Source organism: Athene cunicularia, assembly GCF_003259725.1.
Source record: "Athene cunicularia isolate RWA chromosome 4 unlocalized genomic scaffold, athCun1 chr4_part1, whole genome shotgun sequence".
NCBI classification, from domain to species: domain Eukaryota; kingdom Metazoa; phylum Chordata; class Aves; order Strigiformes; family Strigidae; genus Athene; species Athene cunicularia.
In genome coordinates this window covers 24471937-24499593 of record NW_020799098.1, presented here as the reverse complement: position 1 = coordinate 24499593, position 27657 = coordinate 24471937, and the positions used below count along the sequence as shown (strand labels likewise).

The following is a 27657-nucleotide window of genomic DNA, read 5'->3' as shown; positions in this document are numbered from 1 at the left end:
GCTCCTTTTGGATTTAGCTCTTCACTCAAATTTATCTTTTAGTATGAATTTCCCCTGGCTAGAGGTATTGTTAATTCTGCACACCTGACAAATTGCTATGAAAATTAAATTAAAGACTGAGGCTGTTAGTGCACAAGATAAGTGTATCATCAAAGAACCCTTCCTGTGTATTCCTTTAAGGTGAAGAATTATTTTTAAGACATTAAGTGGAAAAACTGTTACAAGTATCTTAGAACATTAGCCGATAGGGTTTCCTTCTGTGTTCTTAAGCTTCAATCACACTTCTCTTAGTCTTTTTTTTTCTTTCCCTATTTATGTCAAAGAGATCCTATCTAGCACTGACCAATTCCTTTTAAGTATGGCACAATTTCAGGATGATTGTAAGAATGTAAGTTCCTCTAAGTACAAGGTCTTTCCCATGCTAGCTACACATTTTACTACTCTGGTGACAAACATTTGTATACTAAAGAGGATAGCTTTCTTCAACTTCTCTGCCTAATAAAGAATTTATATGAGTATGCCTTTTGAAATCAAAATTATGTATAAGCCATGCTATAAACCCATTCATTTTTAAAGGATTTTATTTCTTGAAGTAGGATGTTTGGAATAAAGAGCTCTGCACAGTATAACAGTTCACTGTAAAGCAATGAGACAATTAATTGGGCTAGTAAAGTGGTGATAGAAGAGTTTCAAAAGTAAAAGCATGTAGGATGATGATGACTGGAGAGCTGAATTCACATCTCTCCTTCCACTGTTGTTTCAGGCTTCATTGTTGTAGCTTAAACAAAGCCACAGCAGTTTTCAATACAAAAACAAACCAATCCATAACATATAGAAGCCTTCTTTCCTCCCACTTTTACTTAACTCTCTCACTCAAAAGAGAGGCAGTGTTTTTCAAATTTTACGGGGGAGAAGCACAATCTGTTCCTATAAACAGGATTTGCTATTTTAATTATTTTAAGGCATTAAGATTCATTTTAAAGGAGCAGTTACAGTGGTTATTTTATAGAAATCACACATATTAGTTAACAACCTATGAATCCCACTATTAACCTTGGCTATAACAAAGGTTGCCAAACTTTTTTCAAGTATTTTATGTATTTTAAATTATTTTTAGGAAGGCATCTTTTAGGTTAAATGTCTCCATGTTTGTCTTTGAAATAAAAATGATGCAATAAAGATTTAGTTATGACTAAGAAAAAACTCAAATATACATTTCAAGCTAGTAATTTTGGAACAGAGATAGAGGAACAAAATCCAAAATTTGAACTGAATTATACTTTTTTCCTGAAAAGCTATATAAATTATGTCTGAAAAAAATTACGTCTGAAAATTAGTAGTAAATTTACTCATATTTAAAACTGTACTACTGTCATGTCAGTTCACCTAATCTAGTTTAACCTCATCTGTACTCCTAAAAAATGTCAACTTCTCCACAAGATAACAAGAAATCCTGTGAATCTGCAAAAATGTAGTTTTACTGCAAGATAAGAGTGACATGGTTAGATCCAGGGTATGTAGCAGATTTGACCTTATAAATTACCACCTTGTCTTTTCTACCCTTTTGCAGCAAGTAACAGCTTATTTCCTTGCATTAAAAAGTCACATTTGTTTGGACAGAAGCAACATGTTGAAGTGCAGCTGGTTACCAGAGCTGTGACTAGACAAAGGAGTCAGGCAGCATTACAACGGGATTTCTTTCTGCAAAATCTTGATGGAGAAAATAGCCCAAATATACTGCTACTGCGCCTACTCAACTGGCTGGTTCACAGAATCAGCAAATGAAGTCTGTTTTTCAAAAAATTTCTATTCTCTGCCTCCTTTTCCCACTCCATCTATCACCACAAGTCTAGCTCTTCTCCTTTACTCTCAACTCCTTAAGGCATTGCTTCAGCAGGCAAGAGACAGCAAATAATGTGACTAATGGGAAGCTGTGCAGCTGGCTTTGCAGTAGATGAATTCTGCCCATTTTCAGTGAAGGCAATAAGCTGGGTTTCTCTCCATTAACTAGCTGCCATTTGCAAGGAGTGACATTATCTTAGGCTTCTGCCTACCCTCACATTAAGATGAAAGTGGCCCATGGGTTTTAAAGCTACTAGGGAAATGGTTGAGGTGATGCAGAACACAACTGCATAAACTTGGTCCCTTTAGGAAACCAAACTAAAAGCAAACGCTTTATCTACACTACTGAAATTTGGAGGCAGCACTATACACCAACCCAAATGGCTTTTATAGATGCACAGGAAATGGTGCAAAATGGGAACTGGAGAAAGAATAACCTGTGCGTAGAATTGGCTTAAATTCTATTTTACATATGTTTCTCTAGCACAAAATCAGTGTAGATGAAAGCATTAGAAGCAGTAAACACTGGCAAAACTGTAGATATGGAAAAAAATACACGTTTTTCTCCTCACTACTCTTTCCAGTGAATATCACTTTGTTTCTCAGAAAATGAAAAAATTGACATCAACATCTTAAATCTGAATTCACACATAAAGAATATTACCTTTATAAATGACATGTAAATAAAAAGAAAATCAACAAACTAACACAAACATCTCAATGTACACAGATATTGAGAAAAGTATAACATTTCAAAGAAGAAAAATAGTAAAAATACTAGCTTTATTCACACCTCCAACATATTCAAAGCAAGGTTCAAAATAATAAAAGAGGTTTTGAGATAAGTGATGAAAATGATTAAGTATGTGCAGGGAAATGGGTGCAACTACCTTGCATTTAGACAATAAAAGGAAAAAAAAATGCAGAAGTACCTTTGACTATACATTACATCCTCCTGTTTACATTCTGGAATGCAAACCCAAGAATAATGTCAATAAAATCAAAAGCCTGTGTTTGACTGATCAAAGCAGAACTCTGTAATAATAAATGAAGCATATGGAATTTAGCAAAACATCAATAAGCTATATGTATCCCTACTGTTCAAAATCAGCGAAAGTGTTCATTGTCTTACTAGACCAGACAAATCTCCACTAGCTGGACTTCCTAACAAAAAAAAAAAAGCGTCCTATGCAGCCAAAAGGTAAGCTAATTGTCTACTTTGAGACAGGACACTGCATTCTGTATACTGCATAACAAACCCATGATCTTACAGTATTTTTTTCGTAATAGTATCATTAGAAGATCTGTTGCAATTTCAAATCATCTTTAGGCTAGGTTAGTCAGCTGTTTAGGTCATACACATTAGAGAAGATAGAGTATGTCTCCACTTGGACAAATTAGGATACGTATTAAGATACATATTTGGCATTTTAAAACAAATATTAATTTTGCACCTTTCTTGCTGCATTAAGATGGCTTCTTGCATTGCAGTTTTTACATACAATGTTTCCAAGCAGTTTAAAAAATAGGGCTTTTAATGATTTTGTTGTTTACACGGCTGTCTTCAAGCTAGCTGACATTTTATTGCATACTGAGACCAGAACACAACTTACTAAAATACTAATATAATATGCCAGCTTTTCATGCCAGCTTCTGTGATTTTGTACTATAAATTGTAAGGAACAAACTATTTCCTTCTTCAAAGTTAGTAAGGCAAGAACCTCAGCTGCAGAGAATGGAGATTGTTGAAGAGAAGGATTTTGAAAGGATTCTTGGAAAAAGCAAGCATGGTAAAAACCAGGACACTCTTCCAAATGCTGGGAAAAGCATAAATAAAAGGAGGAAGCCATAGATAGGAACAACTAAGACTGCTAAAAATATCTAGTGTATCATAATTCAAGTTAAGAAAAGGCAATGGAAAGAGGACAAAAATGATTCTGGGTAGACCAAAGAGCATGGTAAAGCTATACATGCATGTGAACTTGAGGGCTAGTGATTTATTCTATGCTAGAGAAAAGAATTATAGCAATAGCCATGACTACAGTCTTGCAATCAAAATGCACAGGTTCAAGCAATGCAACATATTTCTGCATAAATCTTAATCTAACTAGCATGAATAAAAAGACACAAGACGCTGGAGCACAGACTGCAGTGCTAGCCCAACAAAGACACGTAGACACAGGCTACTAAGCCAATATTACTGCATCTTTACTTCTGTCTAGTTTTGATAAGAAATAACGTACATGCTTCATTGCAGCTAGACCTTTGATTATAGCACTGATGTTTCCTTACTTCTGTCTTACCTCTAAGAGATGTCTTGGATTTAGTGCAATGAATTCATATACCCACACAAATGTCACCAGTAACGTGCATTCTGTCTGGAAAATAACTAGACTACCCCACGATACATCTACATTGCCGTGTGATCAAGAACTGCAGTAGTACAAAAATATACCTGACTGAGCTTTAACGTAGTCAAAACATGTGACAATCACTGCAAAAAATCCATTCCATCCAAATAAATAGCTGGAATCCCCTGTGGCTTTGCGAAGTCCATGCGGAAGCCTCTTCTCACCTTATCTTCACACAACATCTACTGTTCAAATTTACTAGATTAAATCTGCCTCATATTTGCTATGTAATAGTGCTGCACTAACTCTTTTCAAACATGCACAGACAAAACCCAAACGAAGATGTAACATGCACACAGGAAAACAAAAGAATTTTAGCAGTAGTATGGAAGAAAAGAAACAAGAAGGCTATGGATTCTCCCCTATGAAACAACTTGCCTTTTGGTAACAAAGTTTTTTATGTTTAATTCATGCATGTATCTAAACAAAACCAACACACTTTTTATAGTTTTTCAGGTAATTTTAAGTATACTACTATCGTGCCACCATTAGGGAATCTATCATCATCCTTTGCATTATTTTGTGATAGGAGATACAGAGAAATACGCAGCACAATCAAGGGTCCTAAAGAATTTACAGCTTCAAAGGTCAGTAAGACTGAGCTGAAAAAAAAAGACATATCAAACATTTCTGTAGATTGAAAACTGTTGAGGGGGGCAGACTTAGATTGGAAGTTACAACATACGAACTTCAAGACTGTTCATACAAAGCAATACTGCAGAGTAGCTATCACCTGGTACATTCAGACCTTGTCTTAAAATTGATTACGGACATCTTACTAAACTGCTCAAGGTTAAGACATAGCTGGTGAATTATGAAAGACTGCTTGTATTTAATGTTCAAACATAAATACATATTTTATATTATATTTGAATACATTTTCATACTTAAATCTACAGTAATTTCAATATTTTAATGCATGCCTGGGTGAAATGAACCAGATACAATACTCTGCATACTAGGTATGCTCTAGGTATTTTTAGCTTGATATCCACTGTGCCTTCAAGGTCTGTGGACTGCTGCTAAAGCACCCACAAAAAGTTAAGAAAAACAAATCTATTGCTAATAGGCTTAAATTTGCCATACAAGAGTCTGCACAGCTGTTGGAAAATTTTATAAAGTGTACAAATCCAAAATGATGACCATTGCCTCAGGAATGTAGGAGAGAAACAGCAGCAACAGAGGAAGTCTAGGGGATGAAAACCAGCAAAAGAATTCAAACCTCACTGGCCCGGTAAACAATCATTGAAGCTATGCTGGTTACAAACAACACATAGGAGTATCATGTGAACAACATTATAGCTGACTATTCTGACCCCCAAATCCAGATGATCTGTTTGCATCTCAGATGCAGCCTTTGTCAAAGATCTGGTACTAAACTTGGAATTTGCTTATCCCTTATGCCACCAAGCTCTATACTAATAACAAATGAATTCTACAGCGGCTGTCCTCTAAATAAATCACGTAATGATCTAAAGCTTTCCTCATGACAAAGACTAGATACAAATGTTTTTCTGCCTGTGCTATAGGGCATGGCAAAGAGGCAGTATGATTGAAACACACAAAGCAATAGAGCTGCTTCTGTCACTTCATGCTTTTAGGGCTTGTAACCGGGCAATGTTACAGAGGAACGAAGAAGCAAGGTAACTCCATAGCTTCTTCAAAAAGTTAAAAAACCCAGTTTTTTTCCTACAATTTGTTTCTAATGGAGGTAATAGGGTTTTCATGGGGGAAAAAAAGCCCTTTGAAAACTACATGGGTGAAAGTTGTGGGGTTTTTTTTCCTGAATTCAACAGATAAGCTATATTTTAGACTAATAAAAAAGACCATTTAATTAAGTTCTTAATATCAGAAAAATTCCAGCTGTTAGGCAGACACATAGTCTGCCCAATAGCTTATATATTTTTAACAAAAGGAGTGAACAAAACATGGTTTAAATATAGTCTCCCCATGAGACTAGAAATACAGGTAACAATACAAAACAAGTTCTTACATTACCGTTATGTATTAAATTGTACCAAAACGCAACCCAAAATTTATGTAAAATATTTATGATAAAGCATGAAAGTAAAACACTAGGAAAAATTACAAGACAATAAAGGAATTACAAATAATCCTAGATGCTATAGATGATTAAGTACATAATCAAAAAGATACTTCAGATTTACTGAGTTCAAAATCTATACGCCTTTACTGTAGTATACAGCTCTGCCTGCAAAAAAAAAAAAAAACCAAACCAAAAAATCCCTTATGCTATACAGACTTCTCACACCCCTTAAATAAGTATCTGCAGTTCTCCAATTCTACAAAGCAAGAAATTATTCTGTCATATGTAAATTCTTCTCCTACAATTAAGAACAAATTTGTAGCAATTTCAATCTACACATTTATCTCAATATTACATGGTTTTTCTACACTGATTGCCTTGCTATGGTGAGAATATCCTATTTGGGGTAATGCTCTACATAAAAATTTCACATCACAAGTAGATGTTGCTGAAATGGAAGGTGATGTTACACCTGTATCATATATATCTTACCCAGTGACACAGATATTTAAAAATTCATACCTGAATATCATTTAAAATAGGACCTCTTCAGAGATACGTTATTTACAGTGATTCTAGTTGTAGCACAAGACTGCTGTTATGAAGCACCAGTATGCAGGATTTTATTTCCCTGTAATTCTAGTACTTTTGCCATTCAGTGATAAAAGCAAATACACTGTATTGACTCCTAAGCATTTTTACCCTCTCTCCTTCCTTGAATCTTTAAAGGTTATATAAACCATAAATAGTTAGTGTTTATATTATGGACTACTTTGCCCTTGCACTAAATGAATTCTTCTCCTAGGGAATGCAAAACACTAAAACTGCTGTAACTGGACTGATCTGTCTTTAAGAGGCTTTATTAAACAGTGTACCCTTTTAAACTGCCATACTTTCCGAAATGCTGTATCATTGCAAAGTTATCTTAAAAGTGAGAAAGCAAACATAAAATTTACTTGAAATGGTAAGCTAACTGCTATGCAGTACAGGCATATAAAATGAAAAAAATACTTTTAGTGAAGAGTGGCTGATTTATGCAGTAAAAGGAAATAAAAGAATTACGTTGATACGTAACAAGAAAGATTATTAACTTGCCTAATTTAAAGACAAATTTTACCGTTTCATCTTTAGTAATATGTAAGGGAACACCAAAACATCTTTTTAGACACAATAAACCAATTTTTTTCTTTTTAAGCTTGATACAGTTTAAGAAATCTGCATGGATAACTGCAACCACTTTAAAGCACAAATGGCTTTCCATAGATGAAATATTCTTCCCTTCAAGTTGCATATGCACAAGAAAAAAATTTAAATCTTTGTTTTATAGTTTAAGTATTTTTCAGTTTCAGCTCCCTCATCTATAGAAACATGTGGAAACATCAGATAGGAGTCACAAGAAGCTTACATGTTCATAGTTTTCTCCTGACTGGCATGGAACTAATTCTCAGCATAACCAATCAATCAGCATCACTTCAAAATAATTTAGAAGGTATCCTGTAACATTTCCATGTAACAGACAGTACCTTGTTCATAGCAGCATGTACTTGGTATACTATTTAAAACACAAGCAAGTGCATCCATCTTTGCAACTTTATTTATCTTCATTGACTAAAGTTGCCTTTTAAAAAGTCCTAATAAACACACAGAACCCTGATTATAAACCATCTTCTGTCTCGGATGCACAGCAGCTGCTAGGCTTCTGAAGCATTTTAATCTCAAATAAAGGCTAGTTTATATATGCAGGCTATCTGTAAACATGAAATGAAAACACATTTCTAATAATAAGAATGTAATAATAAACCTGCATGAACTGCTGTCCGATTCATTTTCTTCTTCACTTGCTCTGTCATCTGTTTCTTGTCTGTCAAGCCAACGTGCACCTCCACAGTCTTCTGCAGAGAATTCAAATGCAGGGATTTCGGAGGTGGATGCCATTGGCCAAGGAGGTGAATTCTGGAAATCCTGTTGGCTGGACCTTCTGTAACCAACTGATGTTAAAGGTAGGTTACCTGAATCTAAAAACTTTGTGCCACCAGTTGTGACATTTTGTCCTCTATTCCAGAAGTCTCCCTGGTGGTTTTCAATTGCAGAGTTAGGAGCTGATGCTTGATGACCAAACCACTTCCATCTGATTTTTAAAATCTGCTTCACGTCAAACTCTTTACGAGAACCAGACATCCTCAGTGAAAGCCAGTGATCGTCTAGGCAACAGAGTAAGAAGCAGCACACATAAAAGAAGATTTGTGCACCCAACCAAGACAAGAGAAACACATGCTCTGCCTGTCTGTGGCAAGCAGATTTTCTATAGAAGGAGGGGAGAAAGCACTGCATTCACATTAAAAAAGCTTCTTTAACGGTATGGCATTTGAATATAAACAAAAGGCAATAGATGTGAAAAATCCCGAGATAAAAAAGAGGAGGTGAAACAACCACCTCAATCAGGAAAAATGCTAATCAGTTTACCCTAAAAGCTCCAAGGCTGTTTCTGTTGCTCTCCTCTGACCATTAGCTTTCTAAAACACTAAACAGTATTCATTAAGGCCCTTTCAAGAGCGGAATACCACCCCCTTTCCTTAAACCACAAATGACAGAAGTAATTCCTGTACTGCATCTTAAAATCTCTGCTTCTTATTCTATTAACTCTTGCTACTACAGCAGGGGAAAAACCTGCAAAAACCAAATTAAATTCTTCCTGCAGTGCTAGAGAATAAATTTACAGAAAAGACTTAAAACCAATCCAAAGATAAATGATTATGCTGGGGAGAAACTAAACTGTAAATAATTCTTTTTCCCATTACAGGACATGCACTAACTTTAAAAGGACAAGAATAGCCTGGAAGGCTCAAGGGACTAGGACTGGGTTATAAAGCCTTTCATCTTGATGTGCTTTGATTCAAATCTAGATCTGCAGTAACTGAAAATTTCTAGCTGAAGTGAGCTAATGGTTTCCATTCACTTACACATCACTAAAAGAGAAAGCAGAAAAAGCTAACTGGTCACTATCCAAGACACCAGAAACACCCACTGCAAAACAGACAACAAAAGATGACTTCTCAAAAGGCTCCTTTCTAATCATATACAATCAGCTGTTCCAGATCAGGTTAAAAGTACTGTGATGGAACAGTGAAAAATAGAGATGCATACTTTGAGACAGAATTCCCTCTAGATAGGTAACATATTAAAATAGCCAACAGAAGTTTTTACTTGAATAAGGAAGAGAAAGCCAAAAGGACAAAATACAATTACCAATTTCCATTTCCTATGAAAAACAGACTATTTCCTCTATGACAAATGGAACTAGTCACGTATAAAGTGCTAAGACTCATTCCAATCACATGAAAACAGCAATAACAATTTTAGAACAACAAAGAGGTTCTGGATTTCAGTTCTCAATAAACAGATAGGAAGCTTACAATCTTCACAGTTCAGTTAGTTTGTTCAACTCTCCAGGACACATACGCAAGAAATTTCGAAGTGCTTCTTTTCTACCTATGGTTTTCATCAGAAGTGAAAGTCATCATCTCCTCAGATGAATATTATGAGCTATAAAATATGTGATCTTGTAATTAGGATACCTGCAGTGTTCTTTAAAACAGGTTATATGCAGAGTCCATATGAAAACTTAAACAGTGCCCAATTTTACTACCCAAATAACAAATGATCCATTTCACAATCAATGTCAGGAGTAGATCATGCTATTTTCTTGGGAACCACAATGCAGAAAGAGCTAGTTTTAACCTGAGTTCACCCATCATTGCTCAGAACACAGTTATTTATGAAAGTGCTTCTCACAGATGCCAGCAAAGCTCATTTCTATAGAAACAGCATTCCAGCTGTTCTCTACGAAGAGATGCTGAATTTCAGAACGCATACCTTGCCAGCATCCTGCCCACCAGAAACTGTATACCAAGGCCATTGTGGCATGTCCAGAAAACAGCTGAAGATACTTGGAAGGTGAGATGATTAAGTAGGTAAATATATACAGTTGTTACCATCTTTTCTGGGGATTTCATTTAAACACAGACAAAAAGAAATATTTAAGAAGGTTAATGATTTAAAATATTAGCATAAAAACTGTACGGATGTTTAACCAAAATGATATGACATGCAGACCCTTGTACACTTACAACTAATTGTTAAAAGCTTAACTGCAGCGTTCAAACACCATAATTTGTGTAACTTTAAATTGGGTGAAACTACAGTACAGCTTAAGAAGTAATACCAAACTAGCTTTTTTTTTTTTTTTTTTATTCTCTCCTTACATTTCGTGTTGGTGTCAGGTGTTCATCAAGGGTGGAGAAGCAGGACAAGCACGTTAACATTCATCACAGAAGTAGTATTTTAATTACCCATTTAACTATGAAAAGAAGCTTTAAATACATTTAGTACTGCTGGTATGGTAAATTCATTATACATAAGGACTGACCTAGATTCTTTCTTGTGTAACAGACTCATTTAAAATTCAAACTGTCCCAGTACAAGTCTTCTAAGACAATGGCAGATTTGCCAATTCTAGTGCTTTTTCAGCACTTTCTTGTGACTTACTCGGAAATACAGCCTAATTACTGCTTGTCTTCGTCTGTGAAGCTATAGGTTCAAACAGCAATTAGAAAACAAGATGTGCTGTAGTTTTAAGAGGCCAACAGACAAAACCATTTTCTATTTTCTTTCATTCTTTCATATTATACAAACACTCCCTCCCCTATACACTCTCCCAAATTACAGTTCTAAGACAGACCACATAAATACTTAAATATTTCTCTGTTTCATATAAATCAGATGCAAGTTTGTATTACAAATGATGAGACAAGTGCCACTTAATTCTTCAGTTTAAATTGACAACATTGCTCTGAAATAATTGAGGGCCTCTTCTTGTTCTGGACAATCTTTATTACTATGAACAATGCAAAAGCTTTTACCAGATCCCCAGCTGGAAGTTAACAGACTTTTGAGATCTGAAACAAGGAACTGTTTTAGGACTTCCACTTACTAGGACCATGCAAAACTCATCTTTGAAATCTCCTCTGGTGATTGGTGCTCTCAAATCCAAACGCCCACCCCCAGTCTATGGCCTCCCATCATATGTCTGTCTAATGCATGAACACATTTCTGAGAAACCTCCTAAAAAGGTAAGCTGAATAGCACCATCTTAGTCAAATGCAGTGCAAACAGACTTTGCAAGGGCTCTGAAATATTTTTTCATTTACTAACGCACAAGTTTTCATTTAATGAAAAAACAAGAGTGCTTATACACACTTTTTCTGACCTTTGTCACTGTTGCAACTGAATAATTTTCTATTTTGTGGTGAATCATAACAGCATTTTAAACACAGGTATAGTGTGCTCTTTGGGAACATAGTTCTGTTCACATTAACAAGATTGTGTAAGCTTGCTGTGAAGACAATTTTGAATGATCAGACTGATATTCCTAAGAGTGGAGCACCTGAGAACTTAAGTACATAACTTCTCTCATATGAGCAGTTCCACAAAGTAATAATTTCCTGCAGGTAGCTGGGGGGGGCACCGAATGGGACATGTGAACAGTTTTCCCAGATCATGGCTTGTGAATAAAAAGTAAACATTTAAATGCACACTGTATGTTAAATCGGCAATTGTGCAAATAGGTAGCACCAAGAACATAGCATGACAGCCTTGTAAATTGCTCTTTTCATGATCTCCAAGAACAGTTTATCTCCAGAGATATAAAAAAACTTTACTACACTGACATTCTTTAATATTATATATGTTTATTCAGACAAGTATTAAAGAAAGATTGCAATCCAACATAACTAGTTAAAATTATACAACATTTTTATTCCTAAAATACTTCTACTAAATATTTGGAGGAAAGATACACACTCTATTATGTACATCACTGGAAAATATGGAAAAATTATTATTTAAATAATCAGGTCTAAGCATTTTTATTCATTATGACTTTTCCTTTTTCACTAGGAAGTCAGTTAAATTTTCAAATACAGAAATATGTTTATGCAATTCTTTTTTGAGGCACTTTTAAGATTTGAATCTCAACGCCACTTTGCATGGTAACATTTTTCCTGTCACTGCTGTTTTGGCTTCAAAAACCTATCACTACTCAACTTCAGGGCAACTCAGATGTAGTATTTTCAAGGTATTTAGTCTGTCAACTGGATGTAAATATATCCATTTTTAAATTGAAGATCTAGGGGCATAAAAGCTCAGCTAGTCTTTAGAAGGTATTAACAATCCCTTTTAAGTGCCAATTAAGAATGAAAATGTCAAAATAATTAAAGTCTTTGTTTTGACTGCAAGAGTTGTTTATCGAAAAAATACTGCTTAACAAAAGCATTAAATATAAAAAGATGTATTTTGGACATAACTAGACTCATTAAGATGTGATAAAGTAATATATTGTTGCCAATGTTTAGTGATCCTAGATATGTATTCTAAAACTTAAGAAAGGGTCACTGACCATAAGATGTTCATTAATTAATCAAATGCATACTTACAGCATTAGAAGGCATTCAAAATTTAACACATTTAAAAAATGCATTTTTAAACCCATAAATATTAATTTGAGGCATTATAATAACTGTCCAAAGAAAACTGCTATAGACAGACCCCAAACTGCAACTCTCCTTATAACTACGCTTACTTTAAAAGAAATGTTAAATGTTTACTTTTTTCTTCCCTATTCCTGTATTCCAGCCCCAAAACTACAGAAACAGCTGAACAAAGACTTCAGGAATATAGCTATATTCATGCTCTTGGATTCTATAAAACAATCTCTTCCTATTCTAAAGTTTTTTATAAGTGTAAACACTTCTGATTCACGGTTATGTGAAAAGAACCCTTACAACAGTATAGTTCATCCACGAGAAAAAGCGGGAAACACCCTACAGTTACTGACTGTATGTACTTAAATTCATTGTTCTGACTGGCAGAAATGAGTTGCAGCCAAATCACTGGCACCACAACGCAACTTTCTGCCACTTTGCATTGCACATTTCCCATGAGAGGTGCAAGCCATATGTTTAGAAACACTGACTATACAGCACTCATCTCAACAGTAGCATGAAAAGACCTGTACAGAGCAACAGCCTGGTTTGCTGTTTATTTTATTCAGATGGAGGGCGGGTGAGGGAGGGAGAGAGAAAGATTTCCATATGTATTAGAAGACTACACTGTCAGATCCTAGATTTTTTTAGCTCAAGCATCATACTAGTTCACACAGAACAATAGTTGCCTTCAAAGGTACTTATAATTTCTTTACCACTAAACATTAACATTGATTTCTGTCTCTCCAAGTAATACCCAAGCACCATCTACAAGTAAAACTATAATGCAAAGCTATTCCTAAGTAAACTGGGCAGTAAGTCCACTGAAGCTTATTCACCCTCAAGAAGTTTGCGCTCTGAGTCCGTCGGGTCAGCTGTGTTTTTTCAGTTAAAACTCATTTATAATGCAAAATAGACAATGCTGTGAAAGGCCAACCCCCCAAATCACAAAACCAGTTTTCAGTACCAAAATGCTCAAGTAGCCACACAAAGGTAAGGTAAGCAAAAGGTTAATTTCCAGTTCATACACTCCAGGAATACTGGTACCACTGATTCTAATAAAAACAAGGCAAAGCCATCCATCTAGAGACAGCATTCCTCCAGCACAAATAATCTCTAGAAATGTCACTGTTAAGGAAGTGTGGTAACAAAAACACCTTTCTGCAGATACTTAAAGAAGTCCTGCTGAAAGTAAAGCCATTCTTTAGAACCAGTTTAGGAAGGTATTGCCAAATAAAGCTACAGAAGGCCATATACCACAGAATGAAGGATTGTGGCAAATCCAAACAAAATAACATGGAGATAGTTTCCTTTTAACAAGATAATACAAACATGACCAAGGTCATCTTTGTAGGCAAATTTGCAGGCAAGCTGAAGAAGACGTTTTCGTATTTTTCCAAGACAGCAGCAGCTTTATTTCACCAAAAGGCATTCAGTTTCTTTCAAAAACCCACACAAGAATGGTGTCCTGGTTCAGCTATGATAGGGTTAAGTTTCCCCAGCAGAGAGAGAGGGGGAAGGGATCTCCAGCCGGGTTATTCATACCATGTTGATGTCAGGTCCGGGAGCGTGGGAACTTTTTCCTTGGTGGCTTTGGTAGTGGGAAGCACACGGTGGGCTTGTTCCATAACCATTTGTGCTATTTCTCTGTATATCTTTTGTCTTGCTTACTGTTAATGCTGTTTATTGTTGCTATCATTGCTACTGTTGTTGTTCAGATTGTTTATCACACTGTTGCATTAAATTTCTTCTTATTTTAACCCAGGGTTTGTGCCTCACTGCCAGCCCGACCGGCTGAGGGTGGGGGAGGGGCAACGGCAACATGCTCTCCGGTCCCGGCAGGGCTTAAACCACCACAAATGGATAAAGAACAACACTACCAACGTTGCAACAGCAGAGTGGATGCTTGTTTGGTAAAAGCCTACAGCTCTACACTAGGACCCATATAGAAAACTACCAGATTACAACACAGTAAAAGAACAGTGTAAAAGAAGAGTGTGAAGAATAGTGTAAAACAAATAGATTTGCAAGTGATTAGGTAATACAAGATAGCACTCCATGCCAGACTACACAAATTTCTAAGAGAAGTACATAAGGGTCTGTGGGCAAAAAGTTTACACTGCATTTAAATGTCAAGCTATGCAATGCTACAGCTGCTGAAGAAAAGTATTTCAAGATAGAGACTTAAGCATTCTAAATGAATGATTTAACACCAAAAGACACCTCAGGAGACTGATTATTTATTTCTCTCTCAGTGAGGATCTCTGTTTAATTAGCAGCTTCAGTTAACACCCCCCACCCCCCAGCTAGGACTTTCAGCTGCATAGGGAATAACATATGAGGATATCATATTTTATTACATATTTATAAAACAAATGGTATGACCTCATGTGGAATTACTTGTGTGCAATTGATCACTGCCAATTCAAAAAGCGTTGCAGAATACAGGGTTCATAGAAAGGCAACACAAATGATCAAAGTATAAAACCAACAGTCATCACACTAAAAGGCAGAATGCTCTAAGAATCATATCAATGTTTATAGGTACCAAATTAATGTTTAGGAAAACCTTATCAATGTCTCATTAATATGAGAAACATAACTTCTATTTAGTTTTAAGAATTAATGTTATATCTCCACAAGATACACACAACATTTTACGAACCCAATTGTGCATAACATCACAGATGTCAAACAGAATTTCTCATAAAAATCCTTGGAATAAAAGAATTCTAGGACTATATGCCCACCTGGAGTTGAATCTCACTAGGGACATCAAAGGCAACACGAAGAAATTGCAGAGGTCCACAGGTGACAAAAGGAAGACTGGAGAAAATGTGGGCTTGCTGCTGAATGGACAGGGCCCTGGTGACACAGGACATGGAAAAGGCCAAGGTACTGAATGCCCTCTGACTGTCTTTACTAGCAAGATTGACCTTCAGAACCTATGCAGCTCAACAAGGGGAAGTGCAAAATCTTGTACCTTGGGAGGAACAAGCCCATGTGTCAGTACATGCTGGGGGCTGCCCAGATGGAAAGCAGCTTGGCAGAAAACGATCTGGGGGGTCATTATGAACATGAGCCACCAATCTGGCCCTGCAGCACAGGAGGATAATGGTATCCTGGGCTGCATTAGGAGCGTGGCCAGCATGTCAAGGCAGGTGATCATTCCCCTCTACTCCAGGTGAGGCCACACCTGCAGTGCTGTGTCCTGTTCTGGGTTCCTCAGTCCAAGAGAGACGTGGCCATACTAGAGAGAGTCCAGCAAAGGGCCACTATGATGACAAAGGACTTGTAGCATCTGTCATATGAGGAAAGGCTGGGCCTGTTTAGCCTAGAGAAGACTCAAGGCAGAGGACCACATCAATGTGTACAAATATCTGAAGGGAATGTGCAAAGAAGATGGATCCAGGCTCTTTTCAGGGATGTCCAGTGGTTGGACAAGAGGTAACAGGCAACGAATAAAACACAAAAGGTTCCACCTAAATATAATGAAACACTTTTTCACTGTGAAGATGACTGAGTACAGGTTGCCCAGGAAGGCTGTGGTGTCTACACCCTTGGAGATATTCAAAAGCTGTCCAGATATGGTCCTGGGCAACCTGCTTTTGGTGACACGGCTTGAGCAGGGAGGCTTGGGCCAGATGACCTCCAGAGGTCCATTCCAATCTCAACCATTCTGCGGTTCTGTGAAATGTTGATCTGTTTGTAATGTGGCAAAAGAAAAATCAAGTTTCTAGTTGACCATCGTCTACTTATTCTATGGATTCATGTCCCTTCCTTGAACTGACTTTACAGGAATGGCTGCTATGACAAGTAAAGAATTCTTTTAATTAATAACAATCTGCATTTATCATACAGGTAATATGAAAGCAACATAATCTATCAAATGAGCATCCTAATTCTATTTGTGTACTCACATTGATTAAGTGCCTTTATGCCATCAGAGCCTTAAAATTAACAGCTGGATAGAAATAAACCATTTTGGTAAGCTCAAGGTTAGATAGATGAAAAAAAACACCAACATTTTGATCTACTGCCAGTTTGTGATTATGATCCTTACAAGTACTGAAAGTGACTGCCAAGCATAGTAACTAGATGTACAGGATATGAGGAATTCAATGCATCAGTTCCATGTTACTGAAAGGAAATATTGCTCTATAACAGGTTATTCTCATCACACCGCTAAATGAAATATTTCTTTTATCTTTTATACCCATAAACAGAAGTAGTAAGTGCCTTTTTAAAGAAATACTTTAGAAGCACTTTGTTAGAACAGGATCAGAAGGATACTGTACATGCACACATTCTCCCCTCTCCAGTACTGTATTACGATTTTCTATGCCAACTCTAAATATATGTGATTTACTTTACTACAGCAGTATGGCACAGAAGAGCATTCTTTCAATTCTGCTTGCCAGTGATGATTGCTCCTTATACAGTTCACTGAACACAGATGAAGCGATGACTACACAAGAAATGTCAAAGAAATTATCTCAATTTCTTATGAAATATATGTATTATAGTAAAGATTTTTTTAAAAGCATTTCAGTGTTCCCATTCCGATTAAGGGCTTGCGAGATGAATCATCACTAATCACTACTAAAAATCCTGTTTATAATTAGACACACTAGTAGCTGACAGATATACATTACTAGAAAGTATTAACTTGTAGACCAGAAAACCCAACTCTTTCATTTTATTTCTCCATAACAAGTGACATTACAGCAGTAACTGTAAATCTGAAATTAAGGACTGAAATGAGATCAATACCAGAAAGCAGTATTCATTATCAAATAGTCCCAGAGTTGTTTAAATTGGATCATACATACATTTGTTTATAAATACACAATAAAATGCCTTGTATTACTTGCTTTAATTGCAAGCATTGTATCTTGACGATGGGTTTTTTACATTACAATAAGCTTCACAAAGTCGTAAAAGCAACGTGATTAAATTAGAGATGTTAATTAAAGGTTTCCATTGATTTCACCAGTGATTTGGCTCAAAGAACTTTTATTAGGAAAACACGTGCAGAACAAATCACAGTACATTTAATTATCCCCTTCAGTCTCAAACTAAACTAGTCCTCTAAGTTGGGTCAATGTTGCTTAGAAGAATATGTATCTGAGACAGATAAGGAAAAATATCCTTTAATTCTGCATTTGGATACTATTAAATCTCAGATTAAACAATGTATCGAGTCACCAGGTATTCCTACATATAATCAGAAAACTGGTTTCTTAGGTTCTTCATTCCATCTCTGCAGCTCCATGAAGAAGTAATCTCAGGTTCTCCACCGTTACTTATTTTACAAGCTCTTCTAACAACTCCAGTTGTCCCGCACGCTTCATCTTACATAGTCTCCCTCACCCACATGGACGCATTTCCCTCCCTACGAATCACCAGAACAAGCAAATCCTTTGTCATGTTCAGACCCAAAAACAGACAGGCTCATCAGCTGGCAGGTCAACCAGTATAACTTATTTGGCCTTCCCTACCTACCCATATTTTCAAAACCTTTCAGGAATTTAAACACAATAAGGGCTCCATTCTGCCAGTCTGACTGAAATTGGCAAGTATACAGAAATGTTATTAGGGAGGAACTGATAAACCAAAAGACATAAAGCCAACTCCTCTGGGGAACTTAACAGACTCACAAGCTGCGTATCTTTTGCTTCCCAGTATGCAGAACTGCCTTTAGCTTGAGTGGCTACATATCACCTAAGCACAGGATTTAGAAACAAAGTAGAACAGAAATCACCACGATATCTGACTCATTGTTCAAATAAAACTATGAGCTCCTATCCTTCCGCAACTGTGTGAAACTAAAATGACCCTGAGAAAGAAGGCAACAATGGTAGAAATCTAGGCCACCTATTAAACCTTTAAATCATTAAAGTACTTGCAGAGTTAACTGTTCAGCTGTCCTAAGAGGCATATTGATCCCCATTATAGCTGCGTCACCACTGTTTTTACAGGGATCCTACAACATTTCCTGTTCTGCACAGAGAGTGAGTAGACAACAGCAATATAAATTAACTGCCAGGAGGAACACAGGATACTAATCCAAACTGTTGGCAGTCTCAGGGGTATGAGGTCTACTACCCAAGTAGCACGCTCAAAAAAGAGAAAACTTCCGAACCCAGATGGCTAAACTGTCAGGAGCAGAAGGCATAATTGAGAAAAAAACCCTTTCATTATTTGCTTATCAAGTGTTTTTTTTCTTTCTCTCTTATCAACTCTGGCTAATCTTAAGGGAAATACAAAATTGACATGTTGTACTACTGCATGCAGATCTCATCAGATTTAGATGGTCTGCAATCATTTTCCCACTACCTCAAAGTTCTAAGAATTCTTAATTTAGCTTTCAGTATTTATAAAAAGTATTTCTACTTCACTAAGCTCGTAAGTTTTCAAACAATAATGTTTGACTATTTACTGAAACTATTAATCTGTTTTAAGTACAATTGTTCTTTGGTCAACTTCTTATGCAAAGGTGCAATGTAAATTTGAATTTGCTAATGAAAAAAATGTCAAGAAGTGAGAGAAGGTACAAAAGAGTGAAGCTTTATTACTTATCACTTGATCTGCCCACATGTTCATAAACTCATAGGTTAATTTTAGTTAATTACTTTTATTTCCTTGGAAAATACTAACAAGTTTAAAATGCTATGGTTCTTGGTGAAGATCTTGCCAAGCCTTATCAAGCTATGATAACATCATTAAATGCTTTCCTTACTTAATGCTTTAATTATAGTTTGAATGCACAAGCTTGTGATTACATTTACATCCAAAATACCATTTCTCTTATTGCATGTAAAAGAGCAAGATTTAAACTCTGATTTCATCTTTGGCAAGGACCAAGTGATCGTTTAATATTCAAATTGACTTCTTTTTAGAATATTAGAGTATATTTTAGAATATCTACCAGACAGATGCATATGGATATAACGAATACTCAATGTAGAATGGTTTACTCATGTGGACGGTAACTGTCAGTCTAATAGCTTATTTGTGCAAAAGTCAACATAAAATGTCTACTCTGGTAACAAGTAAGAACTTGCTTGCAAACAATCCAATCACCAAAACTACTGACAAAAAACTCACCTTCCTTTGAGCTTCTCCTATGTCTCCTCACCACATATACACTACTTGTAAGCATTAAATAATTTGGTAATTCAGCCATACTACCATTTGTATTCTTTACAGTTCAGGTTCACAAACCTCTCTGGACTTTATTCTTGTTTTATTGTACTCTATGAATATGTACCATATTACATAGCCAGGCGCTGTGAATATTTAATCTGTTCTACAAGTAATACTTTAGCCTGAATTTGACAAGTTCTGTTGGCTCAAACTGAGGCTACAGTAAGCATAAGAATGGTGTGCACTTTTTTTAAAATGATACTATCTCCACCCAAATCAACTTAAATCTGTACTAGACAGATTATATCATCATGCCTATATAGCCCATATCAAAATGTTAGGGGTACTTCCTCTTACAGCTTCATAACATGTTGGAGAAAGAAAGGGTGGTGGAAGAGACAGAAGATACCAGCATTTAAAAAATAACCTAAAAGGGGTTTGAGATAATGTAGTTCTCTCCTTTTTTTGGTTCTGAATAGCTATGACTGCATGATAGTTTAGCATACTTTGAAAGAAATTTTCAAGAACAGGATGGTATAAAGACTTGACCACACATTCTTCTTTTCTCTCTTGTTCCCCCTTTATTGTTTTCCCTTTTATGAACAACATATATAGAAACTGGATGCAAAAGTGCCAGAAAAAAAAAAAAAAAAGAAAAAGGAGTGCTTAGAAAGTGAAATAGGCTGCAAGATCTTCCTATTCAAAGTTAATATTAAAAAACATTATGTGCAAACAGTTCCTGCAGCTGAGAATATGGCCACCAGTAAGCAACTGAGCTTGAGAGGGTTACAAAACTGTAAGCAGATCATACTATCACACCCTCTGCCTTATTCTGAAATAATTGTGAAACATGGAAAGAAGAATATGAACTACATTCTGCTCCATCTGAATCCAGCTTTTAAAATATACTGCCTATTAATTACACTAATTTAAAAAGATTAAAAGAAAGAACTTCAGGGAAACTATAAGAAGCAACTACAGCAGCAGTTTAAAAATAGAAATATTTCACTCAACTGGAAACTTACAACTGCAAAGTTGAACTATTTTTTATGGTTTGTGTTTAGCTTTTCAAAAGATTGTCTTTTTTTTCCCCCTTTTCTTTTTTGAAAAATTGCTATTAATATGGCTTTTCAGAAGAAAGTTGTACCTCAGATACTAGTTAATAAAGAGCCTCTCTTCTTACAGGTTTAAGTTCTGATCAGAACTGAGATTGGAGAGGAAGGATTCCTTTTTATCCAAACACAGGATACAATAATCACAAAATAAAGAGTGATGAAAGAAATATTAGTGCTTCTGGTCTCATAATAACAAGCATTTCACAAAATGAATTCATTTTTCATTGAATGTCATCTTTTCCAATGCTACTGGTGTAGCATTGGAAACATACAGTTCTCTCTCTCAAGATGAGAACTGCTTTACTGTTGGAGACAGAAAGCCTATCTAGCTGAACAAAAAGTCTTCAATTGGAACCTACAGAAAATAATTAAGGAAAGACTATCAGAAACAGATCTGAAAACATCAAGCTGTCTGCAGAACTCTTGTTAGTTAGGTAAGACATATTCTGCTCCTCCTCTCCCCCATATAAAATCCAGTAAGTGTACGCATGAGAAATACCTTACATTTTCAAGAGGTTTTACAAAGGCTCTAATTATGCAAAACACTTGGGCAAGCTGTGGCTTTTTGAAACTGTAAGAGGTGACATTTCTCAAAGTTAAAAAGGTATTTATCCATTAAGTAGGAAAGCACATAGTCTGTATGTAAAAAGATGTCTAGAACACTTTATACTTTCAAGAACTGCCTCACCACTGAATTTGTTATACAGGAGTTTTCACAAAATAAAAGTAGAATGTTGATTTCAAGTGGCAATTTCTTGAATTGGATAGCATTGCAAATTTTAAGCAAGTTAGTTAAATTCTTATTGTTTTAAATTAAATTCTTTTCAATAGAATCAATACAATGCATATTGACTATTTTGACAAAAGTATCAGCTAATGCAGTAGAAGTCTATCCAGACATTTTTTAAAAGATTAAGCCAGTGCTCTACCTCAAATGTCACTGCTTTACAAAAATATCTTGTTCAATTTTATAAAGAGTTTCCCATTAATTCTGAAAATCTGATGGACGCCCTTGGAAGAATCCAAGTTACTAATCAAAAACTCTTCTTCAAAGTATATCCTGTTGTTATGGAAGACATCCGGATTTTTAACATCAGTTGCACTCAGAATTGCCAGAAGAGGTAATTAATTGGCAAAGTATTTCTCTGAACAGACTGAAATCAGTACCTCTCTCAACTTTACAGAAATTTGTCCTCTGGAAAAATGCCAACATAGTCCATAAAACATAATTATTAATCAGCAGCCCTGCCCGATAATTAGTCATTGTACTTGTAGTAAGACAGCAATAAGGATTTCTCCCACAGTGATTCTGCACCTTTTCATTTCCTTCTCTTTGGAGTACATTTTGGCATTTGTTTCAAATTCTTTTTAACTTCCTTGACCACTAGAGAAAAAGGTGTGGGCCAAGACTAAAAATTCTGACAATCTGAAGGAGGTCAGCTATTTTGGTAAGTGGAGCTACCCCATTTTTAACTATTGCAAAATAGTGAAAATGGGAAGTCTGTTCTGAAAGTAATTTCTGGGGAATCTTGGCAGTTCTAATAATTTTTAAAGCTTAGAAAGTGTTCATGTCATTCATGGTGGAAGATACCACCAACAAGGATATAGATTGACTGAGAAGGAAAGAAATGGAAAAAGGCAAAAAAAGGAAGATGGAAAAAAGCCTGACTGGAGGTCAATTGTTTATGACCAGAAATTAAATAAAGCCTATTATTTTCCAGCAAATATGGTAGTCAAGAAGGACTGGTATCCCCAGTTGCTTGATGCCATATATATGTGACTCAATGATAATTTTCTGATTATCAATATTGCTGTTGTGTTAACAGGTTATCTGGGAAAGATTTCTAAACAGACAAGGGAGAGGATAAATAAAACCATGTCAGTATCTTTGCAGACAGAGCTGAATCTCAAGGCTGAAGAAGAACCAACTGACACTTGTTTTGAGTTACATTCTCATGTTCTTTATAACCCTATGCTTTTTATTTATCAGACCCGAGTAAAGAGAGAAGAAAACATCAAGTTTAAACAGGTGACTCCCAATCTCCCAACTGGGCACTCAGTTTGCAACATCAGGTACAAAAAGCAACATTCTGCTATAGAATACTAAAATATTTAGTATCGATGAGAGCAATGCAGAGTGAGAAACAGGTTCTTGTTTTGGTGTTCTATAAGCCTGCATTGAAGGAAACGCACAGCAGACTAACAACAAACACTCTCCTGTTGGGTACCAATGATTACCATAGCCAGTGCCAGTGGTTTGACTGCCAATTACTTGCCAAAGTCTGTCACCTTGGCAACCATAAACATGGAAAAAGCTCCTTAAGTGTCTTACAAGCATTTTCTTCTTTGGGACCAGAGAAATAGGAATACTAAAGTGTTATTTTGATATAAATTTATAAGAAGCTTATAAGGATGAATTTCATTTAGCCCAAATACTCACAATACTAACTAAAAATACATCAGCTTTTTTTGGTGCACCAATGGGGGAGAAGTGAGTATTTGAAAGATGAAAGAAATTTATAATATATCTATACAAAAGAAAACAAGAATACTGAAATGTCTCCCAACAGTTTAACAAGGAGCAATACAATGAAATGAGAGGATGGCAGTGGACTCAAACTCTTCCCAAACTCACGATTCTCAACTCATGAGTGTGATGGCCACACAGAGAAAATGCCCAAAGAAAAGGAAGACCTTGTAATAACTACACCCAGAATTCTCAAGTATTTTGTCATCACTCTTAATGAAAATTATGTCTCAAGAGTTGTGTACTTCTAGGATAGAACTGTCTCAGCAGACAGCCTTGAAGGACACTGCAGCTGGTGCTCAGCTATCACTCTGGGCTAAATTTATTTGAAACAGATTTCCTATTATTCCAGCATGTAGAACTGCAGCATTCCTCTAGACTTCTTGCTCCTGGAAAGCTAGTCAAAGGTTACAGCCCCCTCCAATCAAATTAATACTACAATATACTATGTCAAAAAGTTTATCAATAACTAGAGAGGTATAAAAATACACAACAGAACAAATTAAACCTAAAAATGTTAAAAATGCTGTGTATACTGTAAATTGCCAGTACTGTGACAGATGATGACATGAACAGCGAGAAGGACCACCTCTCCTGTATTCGTATCATGACATGAATAAATTCTAGACAATCAAGGAGTATGACTCCTTATCAACATTCCCAAAGCAGAGAGATCCCACAGTCAAGAAAGGAGATTTTTTCATTTTAATAAAACCTAGTATTCCTAAATTAATTGGACAGCTTCTCACCCTCACCACTACTTTTTCAGCAGTGTTTTACTTTACAGAGTTCACATAAAGCTAGATTCTTGCATGTATTCGTGTTTTCAACACTCTTTTATCCCTTTGCTTTGTATAAACGTCAAAGCTATTTCCTTTGAAAATTGCTTTAGCTTAGAACCGTCTTACTACTCTCCTGATAAAAAAATGAAAGAAAGTGAAAGCCAGTCAGTATTATTGGAGTAATGAGATTTGACTGTGCAGTTAGTAGGCCTCTATTCATAAGCGTTTCTTTAAAGCAGTATTTTCTCTTACAGATTATCAACTTTTCCTGTTTTTCCTATAATGATGAAAAGATTAAAAGTTAGAGGGTTCTCATGCATTTTGAAAAGCTTAAAATTGAATTTTATAGTAATACTGACAGTCTTCTATAAAGCATGCTTTGATAAAGAGCAGAAGTGATGAAATCACATTAAAATGTTTCAAACACTAGGAAGTGAAGCCCATAAAAGCAAAGTCACTAGAAGCTCACCAGAAGCTACCCTCACAAGATATACAACGCAAAAAAGATGAAATTTCAGGTGTAAGGAAGACCCAACACCTCTGTGGGCTAAAATCACATTCCTTGTAGCATAACTTTGTTCTGCTGAATACAGGATTCATCTATAGGTCAGCTTTGGCTTGGGCCTATTGTCCAGGCCCTAGCACTTCAAACTTATTGCTAGAATTCAGTAAATCAAATAATTACCTGTAACACCAGAATGATCTCTAGGTGTTCAAAGAATCATGTAGTTCCATTTGTCGTCCTCTTTCCAAAAATGTGAGGTAGCAGAAAAAAAGATCTGAAAGCAGAAAAATAACAGTACAAACAGATAAGAGGCAGCCATTAGGGAAAAAAAAAAATCCTGAAAGCAGATTACCTACTCTATTCCTTCCCCTCGTCCTGTGATTCCTAAACTTTAAGAGAAATGCGATAAAAGTGTGTCACTGCACAACTGTCATCTTAGTTCCTTCAGGTTACACACTAATCCACAAAGACTCAAAAAAAAAAGGGGAAATTAATATGAAATTTAAAAACAAACTCTCAAGAAACACTGGGTAACAAGACAGTATCTTTTCTTTTTTAAAATAACCTTAGTGCATTTTCATTCTGATCTTCGGCTAGTCACAATTCCATGAAGGAAAGAGCAGTGAAGAATTGTTCTGCCACATGGAGCACTTAAACCAAACACTATTGCCAAAGAGTAACATTGGTGAATAAAGTCAAGTACCACCACTAAAAATGCTTCAATGAAAATTCATACTTACAGTCATAGCGGTTCTCAACCCTTTCCAATTTACAAGCCACTAAAAATTTTCCAGTCAAATCAAGACCTCTTCTCAGAAAAGCTAGCCTGCTGAAATAGTATGTGTCTACTTTTGGCTTGGCACCAAACAAATTGAGTATAGGCATTTACAGTGGAAGAAAATGTAGCCCTATGGGACACCTGCATGCATAATGTGATACCTAATATTACACCTTTAATGGTCTGATCTTTTCTACTACCTGTCTGAATAGTAGTATCACCTCATTCTTGCATCTGGAGCACATAAACTCATCCCTCTGATAGGTCTGTTTTTTTAGGCCATACAGCAAATTAATACATGTATTTATCATCAGCAGTTGTTTTGTTGACAATTTTGAATGAAAGTTTAACAATTATTTTGTTCTTATGAAAAAACCAAATGGTTAGGTCTGTAATTAATACATTCTTCTACTTGGTAGGATTGCTATAATAAAAGGCAATTTGATTGGTAGGGCAGGAGGCAAATTGTCCCATTGTAAGAGCTTTGTAAGGGAAATGTAAAATCACATTGTAATTTCTTAAAAGCTGTGGAAACTTTCGGTACTGGGTCATGTTACATCTGATCAGGTAATCTTCTTTATCACATCAAGAAACACTGAATTACATCAACAAAAAACCACCAACGTAACTAAATAACCACCTTTTTTAAAAGCACTGATGATACAAAAGCCCAGAGTTGGAACAAGTTCATCAGTAAGAATTATCATTGTTGGCCACAGTTTGCAGTTACTATCCGACCATCACAAATTCTCTTCTATTTTGAATTTGCAGTTATTGCACTTCTCTGAAGCACAATGTGTTAAAATCTGGAGTAAAGGTAGTGGCTTTGGTAGTGGACCTGCCTATCCAGAGGACATACTTGGGGGACAGTTCAATGAAGTTGACACATGGCAGAGGAAAACACTGTCTGGCTCAGATTACGGTTATTATTATTTTGGTTCTATCCTGATTTATGCTCCTTAGCATTGTTCAGCAAGTGGAAAACAGGAAAAACAGATGGGCACACAATCCTCTCTTATCAGGAATGAACCTATGAAGTTCAAGAATGGGGCTTTTGTTGGGGTTTTTTGTGGGTTGGTTTGGTTTTTTTTAACGTTCATCCACATATGCCTCTGGAAATTGTCATGCAAAACTACCTTCATGAGAAATAATCAGAGATTGTTTCTGGCAAAATTAATGAATTGCTAATGAAAACACATCTTGTGATCTGTTTATAAAAAGAACACATGGAGTTTGTCTCCATATAAAAGCTATACTGACAACATCACAAGTTCAAGTTTTTATTCCTATTCATGCTAGTAAGAAGACTTGAGTGGTATTTTTACTTGAAAATAAGACTGTATTTGGAGTTCAGCTTACGTAATTTTATAATTAACTTTTAAAAGTAAAAGAAACTAACAAACCCAAGCCTTCCCCTTTTACTGTTCTGATATAACGGGATAAAAACTTGACACTACTGTTAAAACACCCTGATAACGAGCCCTAGACGGCTTGACTTCGGCTGCACCGCTAAGCTACATCGTTGACACAGCTACACCAGCGCGAGTTCAAAGCCCAAAGCCACAAAAAGGCATTAAGGAAAAACATGAACCAATAATATATATAAACAGCAGTTGTTTGATGTTCAACACTTATACTTCTTTTTTTCCCGTGTAGTAACACCACTCCCCATTTTGGTGATTTCGTAGTCGCTGCTCTACTCTGATCGACCAGTCTCAAAAAAAAAATTAGTTTTTCACTATTTCATACTAACGATCGTGACGGTTAGGAGACAAACGGGCAAATACCTGAAAGCCTAGCCTGTTAAGTGCACTTTTACGGGGTCTTCGCTCCGGACGCTTCGAACCGGCTCAGCCACGGCGGCTGCCCCGCCCGGCGGGACACAGACCCCCGCGTCCCCGCGCGCGCCGGCCCCGCACAACAGCGCCCGCTCGGGGGCAGCGCCTGTCCTGGGCAGACTGT

At 36.2% G+C, this 27657-nt stretch overlaps 1 protein-coding gene across 4 annotated transcripts in view; it reads right to left on the bottom strand.

Moving 5' to 3' along the window:
* The window catches only part of KLHL5 (kelch like family member 5), a 65842-nt gene extending 38239 nt beyond the window's left edge, over positions 1-27603 (bottom strand). For 2 of the 4 annotated variants that reach the window (XM_026847028.1, XM_026847029.1), the window contains exons 1-2: positions 27483-27603; positions 25098-25191 (exon numbers count right to left, since the gene is read on the bottom strand). Coding sequence is in view for 2 of the 4 variants with exons in the window: in XM_026847026.1 (XP_026702827.1) it covers positions 8102-8478 (377 nt within the window). In the remaining 2 variants the exon portion in view is untranslated. Of the gene's footprint in view, positions 1-8101; positions 8516-25097; positions 25192-27482 lie in introns of those variants that run through there. The other 2 variants (XM_026847026.1, XM_026847027.1) reach the window with 1 other exon arrangement.
* Between the last annotated feature and the right edge of the window lie 54 nt (positions 27604-27657).